Genomic DNA, 22,935 nt, shown 5'->3' with positions numbered 1-22,935 from the left:
CTGTACCTTCTGTCTGCTTCTGAATGGATTGAATTGAAGTTAGCTGCTCTCTGGTTCCTCAGATTGACACTGGTTCCTTTTCTCATTTTGTCTGTGGATTAAGGTTACCTAGTTACCAAAGCAAAACTGAAGGATGTTCGCTGTGACGACTGGAAATTTAATTGGAAATAGCAGCGCTTCAGCATGGACAGGATCCTCGCCCTGCTCAGCCTGACAAGCTAGAACTTGTACAACTTCACTCTTTCCCCTCTCAGAGGCATGTTCCTTATTCAGAGCAGAACAACATAGTAATGGGTTTTAATGTGGACACTACTCCGGGAGGCAGGAGGACAGTCTTTATCCCATCTCTTTAACATACAGTGCAGCTTGTAGCCATGGTAAACAATGTAGATAGCTATGCAACAGCGATACGAAGAAACCCGGTGCATTATTATATCTTTGCAATAGTTGGCATCTTTTCTCTTCAAAGCTCGAACACAATGTTGTGAACAAATGTGTGCAATAATAGTGAGAGCAAAATGAGCAAATCACCTTCAAGCTTTAAACTGTCCGCCAATTTATTTTGGTTTTAGCTAGCTAACATGCTAACCTATACTGCAGTACAGTTACAGGAGACACAAAGTTCAGTTTGCAGGCTCTATATGAAAATGGTTCATCAAATGAACTACATGTCACCTTGGCCGTTCATCAAAGAGTCATTTGTTGAGCCATTTCAATTAAAACCACAAATTTAATCTTCATGGTAGGTCTAAAAAAAGTCAGAGGATCACAAAACTCCCCAGAATGCATCATGTTTGGACCATCAATGGGTGTACCAAATTTCATGGTAATCTGTACAATAGTTTCGTCCCACGTGTTGGATTGACGACCAAAAACGGGCAAATTTTGCCCTCAAAGAGCCTTTTCGACTATTTTAGTATCGAGGTAGCACACAATCTCAGGAACATTACTATATTCATCATAGTAAACTCTTATCATCAGTACCCAAAATGATCAAAAATCCAATTTAAGTGTTGGACGACATTTGCCATTTAACGTGAAAATGCCATTAAACTAAAAAAGATAACTGAATCATCATTCTCTCCCACAATAATCAAGTCTCCAAACGCTCCCTCAGCAGAGACTCTGATAACACCTGGACGTTTTGAAAGGAGCCCGGGGAGAAATTAGCTGAATGTCAAACAGCTGTTTTTATAATGAAGAGAAATCCTTCAGTATTGGTTCTGCATAGCCTGAGACCAACAAATTCAGTGGGGGGCGTCATGGGACGAGACCTTTGAGATGCCACGGGGGAAAGCAGTTATCGGTCAGACACCCGGTGACGCAGTTTGTCCTCCACCAAGGAGGAAGGTGAGGTTGCATTTTGCCAAAACAAACAGCGTAAAGTGCTGACGCCACTTCTCTCAAGGTTTCCTCCTCAAGGTTTACAACATCTGAATCAGCTCACAACACTTCCAAAGATCATGATGTTAAATAGATCCATAATTTCCGACATCTACACAAACAACCACCGCACTGTTTCTGAGGAAAGTTAATTGTTTGTCTGCCAGTGTGATAACTGTGTTTGTGGATGCATTACTCTCAAATGAATCCATTAAGGCTGCATCATTCTGCTGCAGATAAATTGTGCTGTGATGAAGGTGGATCCAATCTGTCATGTGCTAAAGATGGCCGCTTATACTCAAACTAATGTTTTGCTCCAGTTTTTTCCCCGTGCGCTTGTTAAATTATTTGTGATGAAAATATTTTGTCAGCCGTTCCAAGCTAAATTGTGAAATCCCAATTATACTACAATCAATAATTAAGCCTAATCACTTGCTTGGTGGCTTTGTGAAACTGCACAACAGAGATTGAGTCACAAATTAAGTCAATCCAGTGTCAACCTCACACATCCTCCAACAATCTTCTTTAATTTGATGCCACGGCTTTTTAATGGAACAATTTAGCACCAGCAGTTTACCGCTGTTGTGCTTCTTTCTTTCATTGATTCAGGAAGTTCTTACCTGTTTGAGACAACAAAAACTGGGAGGTTTAACTTATTCACCAAATATGGGATTAGTGCTGCGGAGCACAGCGCTTGCCTTGGCTGAGTGACATTCAATTCTCATGCATTGTTCTTTTTCTCTTGCCTGATCTTTGAATAATAATGGCTGTATAAACCAATCTGGTCGCAGTGCTACGTCTCATGAATAAAATTGGACCTGACGCCGTCTGTGGTTAACAACAACAATGCTACCTTTAAGTCACTCAGTAACAATGAAACAAAAACAGCCTAAACGACCCAACTGATTAACAAGGTTGCTATTAACGGTTTCATTTACATCATTTAACCAATACCTTTATTTACATAACAATAAACGATCATATAATGTCTCTTTTAATGGAATAAATGACTAGACATAAAACACACTGCCACTTTAATGATCATTATTGCTTCTTTCGCAATTGGCCTGGGGACAGCAGTGTTGGTCAATCCACCGCTTTCGCCCACATCTGGCCACGTTATTGAATCAAATGTTTAATTTAACCAGGATAAGCAGATGGATGGATGGATGGATCAGTGACTGTATATATAGATGGACAACGCGTCTCCATCTGCTCCCATTGTACGAAATTGATGCCAAAATAGCCCCTGTGATAGGCGCTGCCATCTTGCGATGGCGACGTCATACAGAGCCGGAGACTGCGCAGTAGAGATCGGCGAGTGAAGCTGCTGTAGCAACTTCCGCTAACCCAAACACACACTTAACTTACCGAAAAAACAGCAAGGATCCCGCAAGCCGGCGTGTTTAACAGCAGAACAGCTTCTCTGTGTTGGTCTGAGGTTAACGTTCACAGGTATGGAAACTTCAATGACTGTAGTGATTGTTTTAGTTACGTTTCCACTCGCGGATCGTCCTCCGCTCTGCTCACCCGGCACTGATCGGCTGCACGAGCCGAATTTGTCAACAGAGCTGTCAATCATCATTTTGACAGCATCAAATAACTAATTAAAAATAAAATTGTCAGAAAAATGAACACTTGGACATGAATCACCATGATAATAACTAGCTATAATGACAGAAACCATGTTTGAGAAAAATTTATTGGGCGTGTATTTTGATTTTATAGTCTGTCTCATGTCCCACCTGTTAACATGGAGGAGGCGGGCTTTATGACCTATACTGCAGCCAGTCAGCAGGGGGCGCCCGATATGTTTTGGCTTCACTTTTAGGGAGCTGTCAAGTCGACCATCTTTTTATACAGTCTATGGGATGGATGGGTGGATGGATGGATGGATGCTAAGTAGGCAATGTTAACATGCTAACATACTAAAAAAGGAAGTAAACTTGCTAAACATAAGAACATTAGCATTGTAAGTGCAAGTTAGCATGTGGTCCCTACAGTAAGTGCAGCCTACTGTAGGGATGGTCTTGAGTCTTCAGTGCATTAATAACAGGGCCTTGTGTGGCAGTTTTCTCTTTGTATCATGCATCTATTGGTTCACAAAAAATGATCTGATGATGATCAGTTTGAACGCGTGAGGGTGAGCAAAGGGTCATGCATGTCGTAAAAGTTTTAAATTGCCTGCCTGTTATGGAAATAAGTCAAGCATATGAGCCAATCTGGAGCTAAACACGTTGGCTGTTGATATTGAGTATTATTGTACTTTAGTCTTCGTGCATGTTCTTCTCAGTAAAGTGCTTCAGTGTTGGAAGTAGATGTTACATGCAACAATCAACATGAATTACAATAATTTTCATAACATGAACCCATTCCATTTTATAGTCAGCTTATTAAAGTGTGTGCAGCAGAGGTCTGGTTGGAGTTATGCTAATCATCTTGCAGGCAGGCACTGTAAACCAGTGAGCCACCAGGAAGCCTCATCTTAGATGTTTTATGAAATATAATTTCATTATTACTCCATCGAAACAGCTATAATGAAGCTTTCAAAATAACTGTCATCACATTCCCGCTGTGCATCAATCTGGCGGCCATGACGTTCACTGAGGACTCTCTGGATCTCCCTTTGGAAGAGCTATGTTCAGATCTTCAGACTGTGCACAGAAGTGTTGAGAAACCCTTCTTATTTACAGGAAATGAAGCAGTATTACTTCAAAGATAACACTGTGATTTCCTGTGACAATAATAAGCTTGTTACATTATGAGCAAGGGAATTAGTTAACAATTCATATTAACACTGGGCAGACTGTTCTCGTTATTTGACTTATACCAATGGAAATAATTCACTTTAATTCATACATACCAAACATTCATCCATGTCCAACTGAACGGGCTGTTTACCATTTACAACGTGGTAGAAGCTAAGATAACAGACACTAAAGAGTCTTCGGTGTCAACGCATGTAGAAAGTTGCATCACATGAGAAAACTCTGTGATGCGCAATAACATTGATCAATATTGAATCCACTAATGCCGGGTACGCACTACAAGATGATCAAGCTGATTTTGGGCCTGATTTCCCCCTTATGAGAAAAGTAAGCGATGTCCTGATTCTTTGATGGTTCGAAAGATTATCTTGCCTGATTTTCCTGTGGTGTGAGGTACTGTATGTTAAGACGGATTTTACATCCCTTGATATACAATCCGATATCCTGCGGTGTGGGGGGAGCCCTATGAGGGAATCCCAAGGACAGACAAGCACGAGCTCCCGTGGTCCGCCATGTTTGTTTACTCTAAAATTGAGCATGTGAGATTTCCATGTTTGAGAGTGTGACTCTGGCTGTTGGTGAATTAATCTGTTAGTGGGTTGTGTGCTGTTTAAATCTATCATTATTTGTCTTCGTGTGTGGTCTCTCACATTTTCAACATCTGTTAAGATTTTTAAAATCTTTTAGTGTGGGCCAGCCTTAAATTGACACCTAATCTGAGGGTGGCTGATAGCTATCTTGGGCTTCATCTGATTGGTCAGAATGGTGTGATAACATGGCCATTGGCTCCAATCCAATCGGTAAAAATAGTCCATGCTTCATGAGAAAGCATGGCTTGTTTACATAAAATAATTTCTTAATGTTTGTGATGAATTCAGACTTTTGGGACGTGTTTATTGCACATGCAGATATTGCTATATAATTGCGATTTAGTCCACACAGCAAACTTCTCTCTTGAAAAATAAGTAACTTTACAAGACTTGGTGTGCTGTCATATCTGAACTTCTACATGAGATAAACCTGAGATGCAATGAGGGCCAATTTGACAGGAAAACCAGTCCATCACACACACACACACACACACACACACACACACACACACACACACAAACACACACACACACACACACAACTGACCACCCAGCCAAACAAAAACATACTCTGTTGAAAACCTGGACAGCTGTGAAGCCTCAGTGGCTGCTCACACTGACATATCCATATTTAAGACTTTTCATACTGTTTATTAAAAAGTGTCTTATAGAAAACATCAACTTTCCAGTTAACGAGTAAACATGCAACCGAACCAAACTCTAACCTCTCACTTAGTCAGCCAGTCGACTGGTTCAACGTGTGCTATTAAGGACCCTGACGGTGTTTCCACCAATTACAGTGAAGCAGCCAGTCAGCCGGTGAAGCAGTCAGACTGTGGAGTGTGTGCTCATGGAGCATGACAGTGTTTCCACACACCAATTACAGCGAGACAGTGGTACAGAGTTGTGGTGGCTTGGCACTCAGCCACACTATAAGTACCGCTATCGATTGACAGAGAGTGTGAGGAGAGAGAGGCGGTCATACTAAGTGAAGGAGGAAGATGCAGACACCCTGAAACTCCCAAACTCTTTCTGTCTTTCTGTTGGAGTAATGATGCGTGCAGCCACGATAACCCACTGATTTGTTTATGGCGTGTGCGTCCGTATTCATATGTGTGTGTGTACGCTCCGAAAAAACAGAGCGAGTAGGAGGAAAAGTGACAGGCCTCCCTCACTCTTTATTTCTCTCTTTGCTGCCTCCTCTGATCCTGCTAATTATCGCAGTTTGACAGTGCAGGAGAGGAGGAAACACAGAGGGCGAGGGTAAGAGACAGGCGGAGGGAACAGAGAGACGGAAATCGTTTTTTAAAACAACGAAATTAGAGGGAGAGAGCAAGAAAACAGAATAAAACAGATACCGCAAAGTTGCACAGTCATTTCCCAACCATTGCAACGGACAATGAAGTTGGCATGGTTGTAGAGCACTTAAGAATACACTGAATGTACTTGTGATTATAACTGTATGAAACATCAACTGAATAACTGCAGTCATTTCAAAGAGCTGTGTCGTTACACACAAACACATCAAGAAAGGACAGCATTCATATATTACATTTCCCCTGAAAAACCTGCACAGAGACCCACACAGAAAATTCTTTAAAAACACCGCTTTCAGGAAAAGTTCTTTTTGGGGTATATTTCTTGCTTTCTCTCTAAGAGTACTCTTGTAATATCAATTTCAATCTCAATGGCTAAACTCAACAAGCAGCTGTTCAGCAAAAGAGAAAAATTACAACTAGCTGGTAAACACTTAGCAACTAACAAGCCGCATATTTCCCTGAGGAATTGGTGGAGACCAAAAAAAACACAACAAGGAAAGTAAATGTTGGGCTCGTTCGTTAAATTCAGGGGGCCAGAGCCGCCAACGCCATATGAATGCTAATGTTGCTTCCTGTCTCATGAATGTGTGAATAGGAAGCTATTTGTAAGCACATACACACCGTTACAGCTTTATACATAGTGCTGATATGTCAATGTTGTGTTTACAGCTTGTTTCAATGCCTCAAAGTAACCCAAAAATAATAATTAAGTACAGTGCTGTAGTCACCGCAATATGTTAGCTAGATGGGAGTGCTTAGAGGACTCAAAAATAGTTCGGTTGAGGTACTCTTTGGATTGGGATACACGCAGTCTTTAAACGCATCACAGCGCTTCTGGTTCAGTTCGTGCATCGAGCCTCCATCAGGGAGTTAAACTCAACTGAAGGAACAGCAGGCCCTTGTAAAGTGATAATTCATCAATAGGAGTTTTCCACTTGGACATGGAGTTGTGGTTAAGGTTTACGTGACTATGCCGGGACAATGAAGGCATTTTAAGTGTTTGAAAGAGAGTGCATTGGAGTTTGTCTTGTGTTTACTAATTTTGGTGTATTTAAATGCTGGAGTGTTTTATGGTGCTTTCCCCCCTATTAGCTTTTAGCTGCTGTGGATATACTGTAGCTAGCTAATTGACGCTAATTCTGTCAGAGGACATTAACAACATTAATAACATTCCTAAAATTTTGGCAAGACGGTAAGAAAAGACACAACCTTACAGACTCCTTGGATACTAATTATTACTCTTACTAGCATCACTTTTTTAGCATGTTGAGAAATCTGAATCTTGTTGCTAGCTGCGACTGTTTTGAGGAGGGCTCTTTGTCAGAGTTCATCATAGCTAACATTATCTAGTACAAAACAGTCGTTATAAATTCAGTATCTGTCGCTCAATACTAATTTGCTTGAAATATTCACCGGTGGTCACCAGCCATATTGTGCAGAACCGAGCTAGCTGTTTCCCCCTGACGCTAGTGTCTATGCTAGCTAGGCTATACAAGACCGAAGCTGCCTACTGAAGGCACAAACACCAGGTTAATTTACTGCCTTGTGTCGGATTCCATTAAAAGTAAAGTTTGTATGAAAAATAATAGAACAAAAAAATATGTTAAGAGCTGCTACATATTTACAGGAAGTGCCCACTGTGAGCGACAGGTGCTATGTAATAAAAGGGGTGCTACAGTTATAGGCCAAGGTAATAATGTATATACTTCATCCAGGTACTCAATGTGAAATTGCAGTGCCTACTAGAAAGTACTTATTCATCTCAAGTACTTACAGCCAGGAGTATCTGCAGCGAGGAGTGAGCCACCTCTATGAACTGGAAATCCATCAGACAGCCAGATATAGATATGTAACGGTGGTCCTCCGGTGCCCAGGAGGGGGGAGGGGTGATGGGTGTCACCCTGCACCCCGGGCCGTTCTCCATCCACCAGGAGCGATGCATGGACAGGTTGAACGTCAGGACAAGGTCAGAGTCCTGGCAAAAAAACAGAGAGTTGAATTACAGAGCAGAATGTCAGGGCACGTTTTTAACCAAGTTTTAATTAAAAATAAACTGTTATACTGAGGACTGAGAGATACACGGAGAGAGGAGGAGAAGGGAGGGTCTGGCTTGAGCTAAAAATAGATCCCGGAGTTATGATCTGGGATCACTCTTATTAGATCTGAATCATACACAGGCAGGGTTATGATGAGGACAATAGGAGAGGGAGGAGGCCAGAGAGAGAAGAGAAAAGAGAGGGGAAAGGGAGAGGTCGCGAGGAGCTCAGTTTTGATTTTGTTTCTTCACGCACCAGAAGCTCTTGTTTTCCAGTCTGGAGAGAGAAGAGAGGATTTGTGTTGTGGTGTCATGGCAGGGTCAGTAACTAAATGTTACTTTTTCTGTTTCAGGCAAAACAGTTATGATTTCTTCTCCTCATTTTTTTCTCCTTGAGCAGTACAATGCAAAAACAAGGAGAGGCATTAAAAATTAAGAGGCACATTACTATAAATGTGTCTCTGGATGGTAGTGGATGGCACTATGAAAATATGGCACATCCAAATATCTAAAAGATGAATAAGCACAAAATATGCAACATGCTGTATGTGTTTCTCAAGTGCCACAATTATTGCAAGAATTGTACTAAGTGATAATTCTTACCAAAATAAGATGGGGACGTGGCAAACATTCCCAGCTAAACATTAGCATATTAACAATGTTAGTGTGTTAGCAGCTGTCGTTAGCATTTAGCTCAAAGCGCTGCTGTGTCCAAGTAGCTGCCCTGCTATTCAACAGATATAAAGATAACTAGTCCAGAGATAACGTCACATTACATCCAGAAGTTGCAAAGTACAGCATAACTGACAACAAGTTAATATATTTTTCTGTCCCTAATTGTTTCAGTCGTGCTTCACAGCAGCAGAGAGAGACCACACAGAAGCGGCCCCTGTAGTCATCAATTCATTTACCTCTAAAAGCCTGAAAGACGCGCCATAAATCAGTTATGATGGTCGTCTGGGTTTAAATAATGCACATATTAACATCTCTACTTAGCAAGGAGAGACATAGATCATCCCACAGACGGCCGTGCAAACCACACTGAAAACACGCAAACACACTAATACACATAATCAGGAATGCGCACATTTTACACAATTGCACTTCGTCTGGAGTCCAATGAAAAGCCTTAATGGTCTTTAAAAGCAAGCTGAAAGTTAAAATGGCTTTCACATCATTTGCTAATTTCCTCTGAGGTGATACATCTTTTTTACTAAGATATTACAAGACTTAGAGTTTCATATTTACATCATCTATCAAACTCCAGCTCCTTTTTTTCTAAAAGGTGTGCAGCCAGTGGTGTTGCAGTACTCGAGTTCAGTCTTGGAGTCGAGACTGGAATCAACACTCAGGCCTTGTCTTGGACGAGTTCTGTCTCGGCCTTGTGTCAGTCTTTGACAATGAGGACTCAGAATTCTATTTCAGGACAAGTCCAAACCACTACAGCGGGGATATCATTGACATAAACACATCCGGGTCGCACTGTAAAAAGGGCTACAGAGACGGACATCATTCACACCTACGGGCAATTTAGAGTCACCAATGAGATCTACTTATGTTACATTTTCACATGAACTCTCAGATTTTGCAACTACAATATGGTGGAATAAAAGGGTAAAAAGACACATAATGGTTGGACAGCTCAAATATGTTCAATAGGAAACACTTTTTCATGCCAGGAATACTTTATGTGACTAAATCTAGAGATCTCTAAATAGAGCCAAAGTAATACAGCCACTTCAACTCTATTTATATAGATGTACATGGCACCTTTTATACCAACATGCAGCCCTGAGTGCTTCACAGAGCAAGATTAAAACAGCACAGCCAAGACATATATAAGGCTTACTCCACTTTGTCTTTGCTTGTCCCACTTCTCCTCCCTCCACAACCTCACTTGACTCTGTCACCTCCCATCTTATTGTTCTCCCGCTTACTTAATTTTTCCTTTTCTCCTCTCTATTAATTCCCACTGTGCTCCCTCTTTTCTCTCTCCCCTGTCCCCCTTTTTCTCCCCTCTTTTTCTTCTCCATTTCAGCGTAATGAGTAAATGCCTCATTAGCGCCGAGCTCTGATTAATGCCATCTCCCCTTGTTGTGCTCCTCTTTTTTAATGAGTAAAATCTCTCTACATTTTTCTTGCACCCTTTCCTTCCTCAGTCTGTCTCTTACTGTCACTGTCTCGCTCCGAATCTTTTTTTTCTCTCTTTCTTTAAGTGCTTCTTTCCTTCTTTCACCCCTTTTCTTTCTTGCTCTTGTTCCTCTGCTCGCTCTCTTTCTCTTTGTGGAAAGAGGTCTGGAGAGGGAGGGCAGTAATTATTTCAGTACAGTCTCTATCAGTGCTTTTCTGATGAGCCTCTCAAACAAACACAAACACAAAAATAATTATCAGTGAAAAGCCGAATTTAGCTAAATGTCATCAAGGCCAGGCAGGAAGCACTGCTGCTAATTCTGCAGTGTTCTCGCACTTTGTGAAGGCAGAGAAGGAGGACACAGTGTGAACAATGTGTACTCACTTGACCGAGCTGTAAGCGCTTGTGGAATATACAAACAAAAAAGCTGCAACTAAATAAAACTTTGTACAAGTAACATTTATTCTACACAAAGTTTTATGGGAACATGAAAAAGCTTTAAATGTTAGCGCTCTTACCTGCACAGTAAAAACAAATGCATTTTTCTCCAACATGGTTTCTGTCATTATATTTAGTTCCTATCATGCTGATTTACGTCCAAGTGTTCATTTTTCTAACGAGTTTAGTTTTAATTAGTTATTTGATGCTGTAAAAAGGATGATTGACAGCTCTGTTGACAAATACGGCTCCTGCAGCTGATCTATTCTGGATTAGCAGAGTAGAGGAGGAACGGCGAGAGGAAACGTTGCTACAGTCATTGAAGTTTACACATCTGTGAACGTCTGCTTCAGACCAACACAAGAAGCTGTTCTGCTGTTAAATACACCGATGTGCAGGATCCTTGCTGTTTTTTAAGTGTGTGTTTTGGTTAGCGGAAGTGGCTACGACCAAAAAACTGCAAGGATCCCGCACGTCCGCCCGCTGATCTCTACTGTGCAACTCTGGCTCCAAATGACATCACCAGCGCAAGATGGCAGCACCTATCATGGGGCCTATATTGGCATCAATTTCGTACAATGAGAGCAGATGGAGATGCGTCATCCATCTATATATACAGTCATTGGGATGGATGGACATACGATATGTGTTTAATCGTTATATAAACTCAAAGAATGTGCTGAGCCATTGTTTAGGCAGGCTCACTCCCTTTGTGTTGTATGTACACATCAGTGTTTGGTGGGACTGAAGCCCTCAGATAATGTGTTAATTATGCCTTTCAAATGTTCTTTAAGAGGCTGAATTTGTCACCTTTGGAAAGAGCAGGTCTAGTTGTTTGCCCCTGCTCCCTGTCTCAATGCTAAGCTAGGCTAACCGCAACTAGCAACTATAGGAAGAGTGGTATCAATCTTCTCATCTTACTCTCAGCAATGCAGAAAATAAGAGCAATTCCCAAAAACTATTACTTTAATTCCTGTAATGATTTTATGTCAACATTTATAAACCCCTTTCCCACTCAGCTGTGTGACGATCCTGTGCCTGCGTGAGTTCACTGAGGTCACACTGCTACTAATGATAAAAAAAAAAAACTATTATCTGCTTTCTTTTCATCCAGCTGCAGTGAGCCACAACAAGCCTCTACCACCAGGGATAGGAAAAAAAACTAATATTAAAAAACCCATTCGAATTTAAGCCCACATTTCCCTAATAAGTAGAGTGCAGCATTTGGAGCCGGTGCTTTTATAATAATAATAAATGATCCAGATATGAACAGTTAAAGTGCTCACAATGCAGGCCAAACTCCATACTCAGCAGTGGAATACAAAACAATAATGCAGCTGTGTGTTGGCATTGATGTATTGATTTTATATGGTGGAATTTATTAGCATTGCAGCATTTAACCCAACAGGATGATGAAGTCGGAGCTGCAAAATAATCGCGAGATATTAATCTGTGGGGTGATGAATGGGCTGTTTGGCTTGCATGCTCAAAGACACAGTATTGCATTAGTTTTTTTTTTTACAGTGTGCGTGTGTTGTGTGCATGTGAGTTCCTTATTTAACGCCTTATCTGACTCTTAGCATCCTGTCTTTCCACATCATTCCTCCACATATTTCCTTCCTCTCCTCCGTGTGTCTCTCTCTCTTCCTCTCCTCACACACACAAACACACTCAGTCTATAATTTCCAGTGTGCTAGTTGAGGATCATGCACTCATGCTCTCAGGTCTTTGTCTCTCACTGTGGGCTAGCGCCGCTTCAATGAACCACATCTGTTTTTGCCGTCTCCACCTCTTCCTCCCTCTCTCTCTCCCTCTCTCTCTCTTTCTCTTGCTCTCAATTTCCCCTCAATTTCCCACTTCTCTATTTTCCTTTGTGCTTGAGTCCCAGGAGATGGAGGGATGGAGGGGGGAAAAGACAGCTGAAAATTGTATTTCCTCCGATGGTCTGATGGTCAGAGAGAAGGGGGGAGTGGTGCTAGCTTTAATGCTAACTGGAGCTACATTGGAGAGTAGTTTAGCAATTAAAATAAAACAATGGAGAAAGAAATGGAGCTCCTAACCTTGGCAGAGTAAGAAAATAGGGAGGAGATGGGGGGCTTAGGGTTTGCACATGTGCAGTCCAGGCTCTGGACTCCATCTGGACTGGATATTACCCAATGTGTCAATCACCGTTTCTAAGTTAATTAAAGGAATAAAGACGTTAAAGTAGCAACGCTCAGGCCAAGTTTGAAGGACTGACATACTTTGTCAGGCGCTAGACCTACATCTCGTATATTCTGGATGGATGGATAGATGTATGGGTGGATGGAAAGAGGGCATACGGGAAGGAGTGCCAGTTTTCTTCATGAGTGCCTCAGCATCTGCTCCCCGGACAGAAAAAACACGCACACTTTTTTTACACGTACCAACTCGCACATAATCTAACACCTTTGTACATACTCTGCTACAAGCTCCAGCAGTCATGTAGCGCAGCAGACAGACAGACAGATATCTTTGATATTCAGTCCGTCCGGCATGCACCCACAGAGATCAGCCAATCATAAAACTAAAGGGCAGAAAATCGAGGAGGGGACAATATTAGCTTTATTCTCTCTATAGTCAATTTTTCACTCTATTTAACTCCACCTTTCGTATCGTTTTCTCTCTCTCTCTTTCTCTCGCTGCTGTCTCTCTCTGTGTGTCACTCTGTCTGTGTTATTTCAAACCAACATCATCAGTCACGGTGCATCTCCCTGCGTTGTTTTGCTGTGATTTCCCATGGGTGCTGGATGAGGCCTTAACCCATAATGCCTAAAGCACGTCTCTCCGATCAAATTGGTTGGGGGTGTTAGAGAAATTGTTTGTGTGTCTGTGCGATTGTGTGTTAGGGCGGGGGTTGGGAAAAGATGAAGTCTGTTCCCATATCCTAACCCTGACCTTACCCACTCCAAACCCATTACCGTCTATAAGCAAATGCCTCGACATAACCATTTTAACCCCTCGAGCTCTCAGACTGGTGGGGGTAATTATAGCGCTACTACCCCCGTACCCCAGGTGGGAGTCACTATTATATGAAGGAGGGGGGAAGCTAATTTACGCTTTTTATGGGTTAATTGGTTTTTCTGAAAACCTACTGGCCACACCTGAGGCAGAAGGTCAGATAGTAAATCACAGCGTGCATGTCATCGCGTTCATTTAAAGGGAATAAAGAATATCTGCACTCATGAATAAAGCAGCTGCACATTAAAGCAGCTGCAATCAATATTTTTGTATCAATATTTGAGCAAAAGATTAGGTGTGATGTGAAGGTGACGCTCATTGTGAACAAACTCTGAGGTCCCTTCAGCTGAATGGAGCATTGTGTATTTTAGCAAATTGTTTTGGTTTTGTAGTCTGCAACTTTCTTTCTCTAAAAGAAACTGATGGTTCGCTATCTGCCCAGAGCCAAACAACAGACTCAGTTACCGACTAGCAGGTGAACATTCAGGAGCATTTCGCTACCAAAGAGCCAAATATGTCACTTTTAAGTTGATGGACCAGTGTTAGTTTCATTCACGAAAATTAAGAGGATAAATGTTCGTCAATGATCATTTATCCTTGACGTTGATGAGCTAAAAATAGATCTTTGTTAATAAAAAAATCTGACGACACGCATGTTTTTGTTAAAGAGACAGAACTAAAATGTAAGTGGTGGACTGTCGGACATAGAGATGACGGATATCACGAAGGTGGTTGCGACCTTTCGCGCTTTTCGACGCTTCTTCTGCACAAAACGGGGCGATCATCGGCTGTCTGCTTCAGTCAGACTGTTTAAATGAGAAGTGATGATGAAAAGTTAGGACCAAGCATAACAACGTAATCCAGTGTCCTCCTCGTTTATTACTGTATGGATGATCTGCTGAAATGTTTTGACTAAACGTAATGACTAAAATGTGATGACTTTTTATTGACTAAAACGCAAAAGGTTTTGAGTTTGCGTCGACTAAAACTATAAAGGGTAAAAGTGACTTTAACTATAAGCATTTTGTCTAAAGACTTAATCCGAAATAGCGGCCAAAATTAACACTGGTGGAGGCCAAAACAGAGGTAATAGGAAAGTAACTATTGGACATTGGTTGGCCATAAACACATCTCCAAATGAGTTGAAATGATGCTCTTTGTTTTGAGCTGTAAGATGATAATTTATTATATTGTTTTCAAACTGTGTGCTCAGTTTTGTAGTTTGGCAATTATTAGTACAGATAAAAAAACACGCAATTACCTGATGGAGTGAGAAACGTAAGCATTGGGACGATGATTCTGATATTAACTAAGGTCAAAGGTTGCAGAGAAAAAAAATGGAAGAGCAACTGGAAACAAACTGGTTACAACATTTATTTTAACACATGCTTTGGTAGTACAACATGCATGACGGCAGTGTGGCAATATCGCCATGTTCCCCGATTTTAGTATATGACAATTACTACTGAAATCACATTATGATCAGTAGGAATGATGGCCCACGGGTGCTGGTTTAGCTCAGTGAGTAGAGCAGGCACCCCATATGCAGAGTCACAGTTGTCGACAGTTGTTTGACTACCCTCGACGAAATGATGGCCTAAGATCAGACAACATAGCCTATGCTATAAAAATGCTTCATTGCTTAAATTAAAGGACTTTCCTCAGGCCTTATTTGGAGGGAGCTATTTTGGCCAAACCTTAACGAAACACATCACATTAAATACGTGTTAAAGCAAAGGCAGTTTAACCGTTTCCTCTTGTACACAGCATAAAACAAACATTCCAGCTAACACAGCCAGGCTAAATCTATCACAATCACAGCTTAAAATTAACACCAGCAAATCAAAACCCTGAAACAAGTTTGTCAGCTGCAACAAATTCAATCAAACCCCCCTATCTCCCGCACCGTACAGCCAATCTGTTCTGTTTTAACGAGTACAAACTAATTCGAAACCGTACAGTAACACTGAATAATCAAACAGGATCAGCAGCTATCCCGAGGTTGGATGATAAAATCGGCTGGTGGGAATGTCCCATTAGAGACATGTTGGTGAAAAAAGCCAATTTCATGCCATGATTTTAACAAATGCATCCCATTGATCAGACACAGTCGGAGCTGATGCATTAACTCAGTGAATCAGGGTGGATGTTTTAACTAGAACGCCGATGATTAAATATGTGGGATCCTCTCATTCATCGTCTCGACCGGCGGTGCAGAATGAATACTGAGGGGAGTCAAATTAAGTGACTATTAGTATTCAAACTGGCCCCGGCAATCTGTTTTTATACTTTCTTCGGGGATGGATTGGGTGGTTTTCAGTTTGATTTACTGTCATGTTTCTTTTACTATTTATCCTGCAGTAAAAAGCTCGGCCTGACAACAGCTACTGAAACTGATATGAAAGGCCTGCATGTGATTTCATCCCTGTTCGAGGAGCGATCCCATCATCCTGCTCTAACTTTCCCTCGTCTTCTCTTCCCTCTCATGAAAGGGACACCGATCCACATGAGGCTTCATCCCATAACATGTCATCTTCTATCGCTCCAGTCATACCTTCGCCTGTCGAAACCTCTTTGTCTCTCTGTCCGCTCCTCAGGCCTGTGTTCTCTATCCTCAATCTTTCAGTCTTCTTTAGTTTCTCTTATCCCTCTTTTCTCATCTCTCCATCGCTGTTCTTTTTTTTTTTTTTTATCTCTCGTCTTACCACTTTCCCTGCGGCCACTCGTCCCTCTCTCTGGCACGGCACCTTTGTGTGTTTTCGGACTGAAATTAGTCGCCTGGATGGATGTGGGATTTCGAAATGGCAGTGAAACTGTTTGGGTTGGCTGTGTGCGCACTTCTTCCTCCTGATATGATGAATGACAGGTTCTCCAGCTACTGGCAGAGCTGACACAAACACACGCACACACTGTACACACAACAGACACACACTTTCACACGTACAGTATGCAAAAAAGCATGTGGGACAACCCTCCCACACAGCGTCCCGCCCCCTCAGTGACTGATTGACAAGCTGAGCCTGTGTATGTATGTGTCTGTATCTGTGTGTCATCTGACGCCCAGAGGGTGGCTGCATCTTTTATATGACACAGTGGACCACTGACAGTGTGCTGTCTAAGAGTGTGTGTGTATGTGTGTGTGTGTGTTTGCAGCATGGTCTCTCTCCACAGGCTCCACTCCGAATCTGTCAGAGACGCCACATCAGAAAAATCTTTTTAAAGATTAATTTTGTGGCATTGCTGCTCTGTTAGATAGAGCAGTGGTGAGTGACAGGGAGGATGGGAGTGTGACACACTGATATATGGTGTGTGAATCTGGGGCTTAAACTCAAATTACTGTCAGGCAGGATGTACACCTTATCTTTGCCTCTGGGGCTCCACAGGGCCGTCTGGAAGGCGAAGATACACATTAGATAGGAAGTCCAATCAAACACAATCTGCAAGCATGATGTAACAAGACTTCAAAAGGAAGCAATTTGTCATTGGGTTGTTTGGCAGATAAAACATGTTAATCCTGATCTTTTTTTAATATATTGAACAAATGTCTCTTAACACCCTAAATGTATTCGTAAAAACGTCCTCATACGAACTGCTCAAAACAAACTATGGTACAACATGTAGTCTGTACAAGGGGTGCAACATCAACAAAGAAATTGATGACAAAATAAATTGCTAACATATTTAATTGTTGATAATTAGTCGCTCGTCATCGCGCATATTTTTACATAACATCGTTTTGTAACGAGTTTGCTGAGGGGCGAGCCATCTCGCATCCTTACTATCTCTGCTGAGAGTTGCGCATGCCAAACAGCGACCGGGAAGCGACAGCTAAACAGAACATAAGCAAAATGGCGGCGGCCGAGGCAACACCATCAAAACTTATAAAGTCTGGGGGCATTTCTTCCTCAATGCTGCAAAGAAAAGGATCGCCTGCAAGATTAGTAAAGCCCGGGGCGCTGTTTAGCTCAGTCGGTAGAGCAGGCGCCCCATATACAGAGGCTACAGTCCTCGTCACACTGATCGCAGGCTCGACTCCCGGTCTGCCGATCATTTGTGCATGTCATCCCCCACTCTCTACTCCCAACATTTCCTGTCTATCTTCAGCTGTCCTGTAAATAAAGCCAAAAAGGCCAAAAAAATAATCTTAAAAAAAAAAAAAAAAAAAGATTAGTAAAGCCCATTCATCACGGGAGCCTGACGCTGATATAGAGCATTTGAAGAGGTTGGACTTATGGATGATGCAGACTCGCACGGATAAGATTATTAGCTTCTCAGCTATTAACGTTAGCTATCTATAGATGGAGTTGTATTGGCTTTTAACTAGGGTTGGGCATCGCAGGGTGACTCATGACACGATATGCGATACATGGCCAACGATAGCGATAATATCATGATACAGTGATTCTGCGATAATTGATGTACTTCAAGAAAATCATATAATGATACATCACCATATCTGATTAACTGAAGAATACAAAATGCCCCTTAAAAGGTTCAGGATTAATGTATTTATTCACTGTAGTTTGGTGTCAGTTTTACAGAGTTGAGATGGAACAATGAACATGTTGTCAGTCTGTAAATCAAATTTACCCAACTATAGAGCAACTGTAAAAACTAATTAGGACTTTGATTGGATTGTCATAAGTGCCACCACAAAGAAACATGAAGTGGGGCGCGGTGAGTCAAAGCGGCATAAATCTGAAAATAACAAGACTAGGTCAAAACCTAGTATGTGGCTGACCGCATTAATGTGTTACAAGGACTGTCCTCATGAGGCCGATGACAATGTGTTTGAAAGCAGCTGCGGACGTAGGTGAGGACAGCAGACGAGCAGCGGAGGAGCAGCCCCGCCTACTTCCCGAACAAAGCGTCCAGAGCCGTATAGACGGAGAGTCGCGTCAGTGGAGGTCCAATATGCTCCATGATCTGCCATTGCGATGTCGCAACTCTCTCTCTCTACAGGTCTGAAAGTACCGTCACTCACTCAGTCAGTCAGTTACTCAGACCCATGTGTAGGGCTGACCCCGGCAGTAGCCAAAAATATCAATATATCAATGTCAAATGCTATAGAATGCTATAGAATCTCTTTTAAACAAACAGTCCAGAGTTACCGCCACCATGTGCGGTTTCTCTCTCATTTACATTTTCAGTCCCTCACTTAAACACTTCCTCTTTTTCTTCCTCCTTTTACTTATTTGTATCAGTAGAAGCCAAAACAGCAGCAAAGTAATCAGTAATTCAGTAATTGAAGACTAGTAGACTATCAAAATAGTCGTCAGTTGCAGCCCTAGTCTGTACATGTTTGAAGCGAAAGCATCTATAGCTGCTCTGAATGTTCACACTTGCAGTCGGAGCAAGAAGCCTGCTGTAAGGCAAAGGTATTCACTGTATTGCACTTAGAGAAATGCACAAAAAGTGTAGGAAATACTTTGGGAACCTTGAAAAAATAGAGCTCAAAAGAGACCAGCCAGTCGCTGCGTGAAGTGGGGATGTTTTTCTTTGATTGTGGCTTTCAGAAAGATGCAAAAAGATTCAGAAGGAGCCGAATGAAAAAAGGTGTGGTGGGATGCTTGAAAGATACTCGGCTGCAGACCTTGTGTGTACCTGGAAGTTCAGAACGATCCTGGCGGATATGTGACCTTTGAAATCGGCTTATATTGTTCATCCTGAGATCATGAAACGAGGTAGTGGTGCTTTGATTTGTTGTTGTTTCACGGCTTGAAAAAATAACCCTGATGATGCTATAAAAAAAATAGGCTGCATCCCATTTTGATCTACAGCCCTACTGTGTGCGTAGGACAGCGACATGCAACATGCTCCTGCCGCCTGTCACGCTAACAATGTCTCATCACAGCCACTTAGCATGACCTCAATCATGATGATCTGTCTGTTCCTCCGCAGCCGTCCATCTGGCCGTCGCCTGACTCTCAGGACCTCAAACTGAGCTCTGACAAACTCTGACGCATGTCCCCTCCTCGCCGTCTCTCCCACCTTTCCACTCACTGTCTGGAGTTTACTTTTCACGTCAAGAAGACATGTCAAAGGCCTGACTTTCCTCCCTGACTTTCCGTCACTAAAACACAAAGAATATTTGCAGTTCACCTGCTGAACATCAAATCACCTGTGGGGAGCGTCTGCATATTTAAATGACAGATTGTACGCTCTCCATGAAAGGTTCTGTTGTCTTTGTCTGTGATATTTTCTGTACAGCATCCAAATATATTGAAATTTCACGTCACTCATGCAGAAAAATAAGCCCACTCTCTAAGTATTCACTTACAGTCTGATCAGTCTCGTAATAAACGCTCACTGCTGGCGCTGTGGTTGCACATATCGGCTCTATTCGTGGATAAAACGTGGCGTTGGCACCAAAAACTTACATCAAAGCTAACAGCACAAATCCAAGCGGCTCTGATAACACGGCACAAATCAAAGCGAGGCTGATTCTCCGCTTCTTTCATACACAGAAAGATGTCAGATCTCCGTAATGAAGAAAAATGGAGTCTGTCGCAAACACTTTTGTCCTGTGACCCCGAAGTAATGGCCTGAGTGTGTAAAGTAATGTATTAAATTGGCACTCAGCACTGGGCAATACATAAAGGCCTGCTCTATGAATTGCTTTTGACCATAAATAGCGGGGGCTTCTTGACAGGCGCACATTTCCTCAAGTCTTGACATTGGGAATCTAGAGGAGCAGAGTGAATGAGAAAGAGGCGAGGAGGTGAAGAGGAGCTGGGGACAGATTGACATGCTACTTTGCAAAACAACATGAAAAAGACTTGATTATAGGCTGAGCAGAAGGAGAGGAGGGATGAATTACATGGAGACGGAGCAGGCGAGGCGCAGGAGGAGGGAGGAAAGAGACGGGGGAAGCAGAAAGCATCAGAGAGCAACAGAGAGGGAGATTAAGAGATTTTCATTTACATCACAGTATTCTTGCGAGCACAGAGCGCACCATCATTACCCTTATCAAATAGCAGCGAGTTATTCTGATCCTGCTCGCTCAGTGAGGGGGATACATGAAAAAGAGGCGAGGCTGAGCAGGAGAAATGTGTCACTGTGCTAAAGACTTATCCTGTTATTTGATTTCTATGTAAACTCCTTTTTGACCTACATGTAAACCTGTTGTGTGAATCTTAAATTTGACCTGATTTGGCTACTATCAGTACAATTTAGTTATATTTAAGATATTTTTTAAATTATTATATTAATACATTTGAGAGTATTTTCTTTAGATTTATAAAACATAAGTTGTTAAATGTGTCTTGTCTATCCAATTGTATTGTATTTACTGTAATAGGCTCACGGTCTGGGTTTAGCTTGATTAGCTAAAACACTGTTACTAATAGTACGTGAACAAAAACATTAGCAGGCTAAAATTAAGGATTGCATCTTAGCATTCACATGCAAAACCCTTGACGTTCCTTGTACTGTCTACTGTGTCTTTATAATAACTGTTAGCATATTAGCCTGCAGGATTTCATGTTTCCCTGTTGGTTTTTTCTCGCTGATTGTCTTCTTGACTGTAGATTGTTCTAGTTTTGTTACATTTTTTTTCTAAGAACATGTTAAAGATATAATCTCAAGGGTTTCAGTTTCGTTCTCTTTGGCAGCACCTATGGTGATAAACGGTAATTGCGGGAGCACACTTCCCAGATATCCAGACAGTGTTGCATGTGTGACGTCCACGGTTGGCTCCAGTTGTAACTCTTGATTTTCCTCGCTGACGGTCGCTTTCCTTTTCAGACTGTTTGCCTTCATCTGAGCGTCGAGTTTGTTTCTTTTTCTTTGGATTTTCACTTATTTTTGAAGTTGTATCTGTAGTCATCTTTGTTTGTTCAGCCATAGTAGATTACTGTTTACTCGCAACACTTGCAGAGATGGAAAAGCAGCCGCTTAGCTCCGCCTACCCTCTCTGGCAGACCAACCACTGCTGGGAGAACGCGTCACTAACTGGGCGCCGCTTGTGATTTTTTCCGTGAATGTCGCCAAAGACACCCAGTCCATAATAATACTATGAACTGCAAATGCAAAGGCTTTCATCAGTGGGCCATAGGCTCAATCACCATTGTGTTACCTCATTCGGTGATAGATAGTGACTTAACAGACATTTATTTAAATGAAAATCTTTGAGATTATTACTTTAAGTTAGCTAAGATTACTGACAGACATAATGTGTTAATGATGCTAATGCTGATTATTAGCACATCAGGTCAAGCAGCTAATCGAATGAGAGCATAAGGTCCAAATTCATAGATTTGATAATGATTATTACATTAAAAGACCTAATCATTAAAATACTATTTAATTTATAAAGATAATTTCTCTATCATTATTGTTCAATTTATGTTTGTTGACAAAAATGAAGTGAATGTTTTAGCGGAATTTTCTCTGCAATTGAGCAGCCTTTCTTATGTTACACTCCCTATAACTTGTATCATCATCTTTTGGGGGCTTTCTTTGTTCTGAAAACATAGCCACACTTGTTTTACATGTGGTCCAGTGTAATAATAGCCCTCAGGTCAGTAAACAAGCCCTGGAACGGGAGGTGATGGATTCATATCTCATACAACAGCTGGTGGATGTAGGCACAGGGGGGACGCGGCTCCCCTCTGCCTCAGTAACTGGGTCAAGGTTGATTTGCCCTTGAGCGAGGCGCACTCAAACTGTTCTGGTCGTAAAAACAAGCTGTTCAGCATCTGGTCCGAGCGTGCTGCTCTCTGATTGGTCAGCGGGTAATTGATAAAGGTGTCCCTAATTAACTGGCTGCCTCACCCTCGTTAGAAGCAGCTGTGAGGATTTAGGTCAGGAGGGCTGATGCCTGCTGATAAAATGCAGAGAAATGTTGGACTAATATTAATTTATAATAGAATATTAATGATAAATTTGGCGATATAATTAATTGTATCTTTGAATCATATAAAGCAGCTCTTCCAGATGTTTCCTGCTTGCTCTTTCGCCTCCAAAATGTCAGACAGGCTCTTATTTTTTAAGTGTTAAAAAACAAAACCCAAACTGTATTCCCCTGCTCTCCGAGCTGCGCTGGTTGTTGTAACTGTTAAAACGAGGCCTCGGGGACGGTGAGAGGTGTACATATCATTAAAATCCGAGATCAATGAGGCTGCAGGTTTCTAGGCAGGAGATGCAGGGATTTAATACAACTGTTGACTCACTGTGAAACTTCTGGCTACAGTTTGGATGGCAACCAAACTTAACAAGGTGCACAGTGTATGTGTGTGAGCGAGTGAGTACCAGAGGGAGCGGGGAAAGTAGCAGAAAAATATGCAGCAAA

General features: G+C 41.8%; 1 protein-coding gene across 1 annotated transcript in view; it reads right to left on the bottom strand.

The window, feature by feature from the left end:
- Positions 1-22,935, bottom strand: part of nkain2 (sodium/potassium transporting ATPase interacting 2) — an 87,966-nt gene that overhangs the window by 16,915 nt on the left and 48,116 nt on the right. The window contains exon 4 of the mRNA XM_069657348.1: positions 7,835-8,035. Within this exon, the coding sequence (XP_069513449.1) occupies positions 7,835-8,035 (201 nt within the window). The remainder of the gene's footprint in view (positions 1-7,834; positions 8,036-22,935) is intronic.

This window comes from Semicossyphus pulcher, unplaced genomic scaffold (genome assembly GCF_022749685.1).
Source record: "Semicossyphus pulcher isolate SPU_LCO1_2020_fin unplaced genomic scaffold, fSemPul1.0.p SCAF_11, whole genome shotgun sequence".
NCBI lineage: Eukaryota > Metazoa > Chordata > Actinopteri > Labriformes > Labridae > Semicossyphus > Semicossyphus pulcher.
Note: the sequence above shows the minus strand (reverse complement) of the source record. Positions and strands in the feature narration are given on the sequence as shown.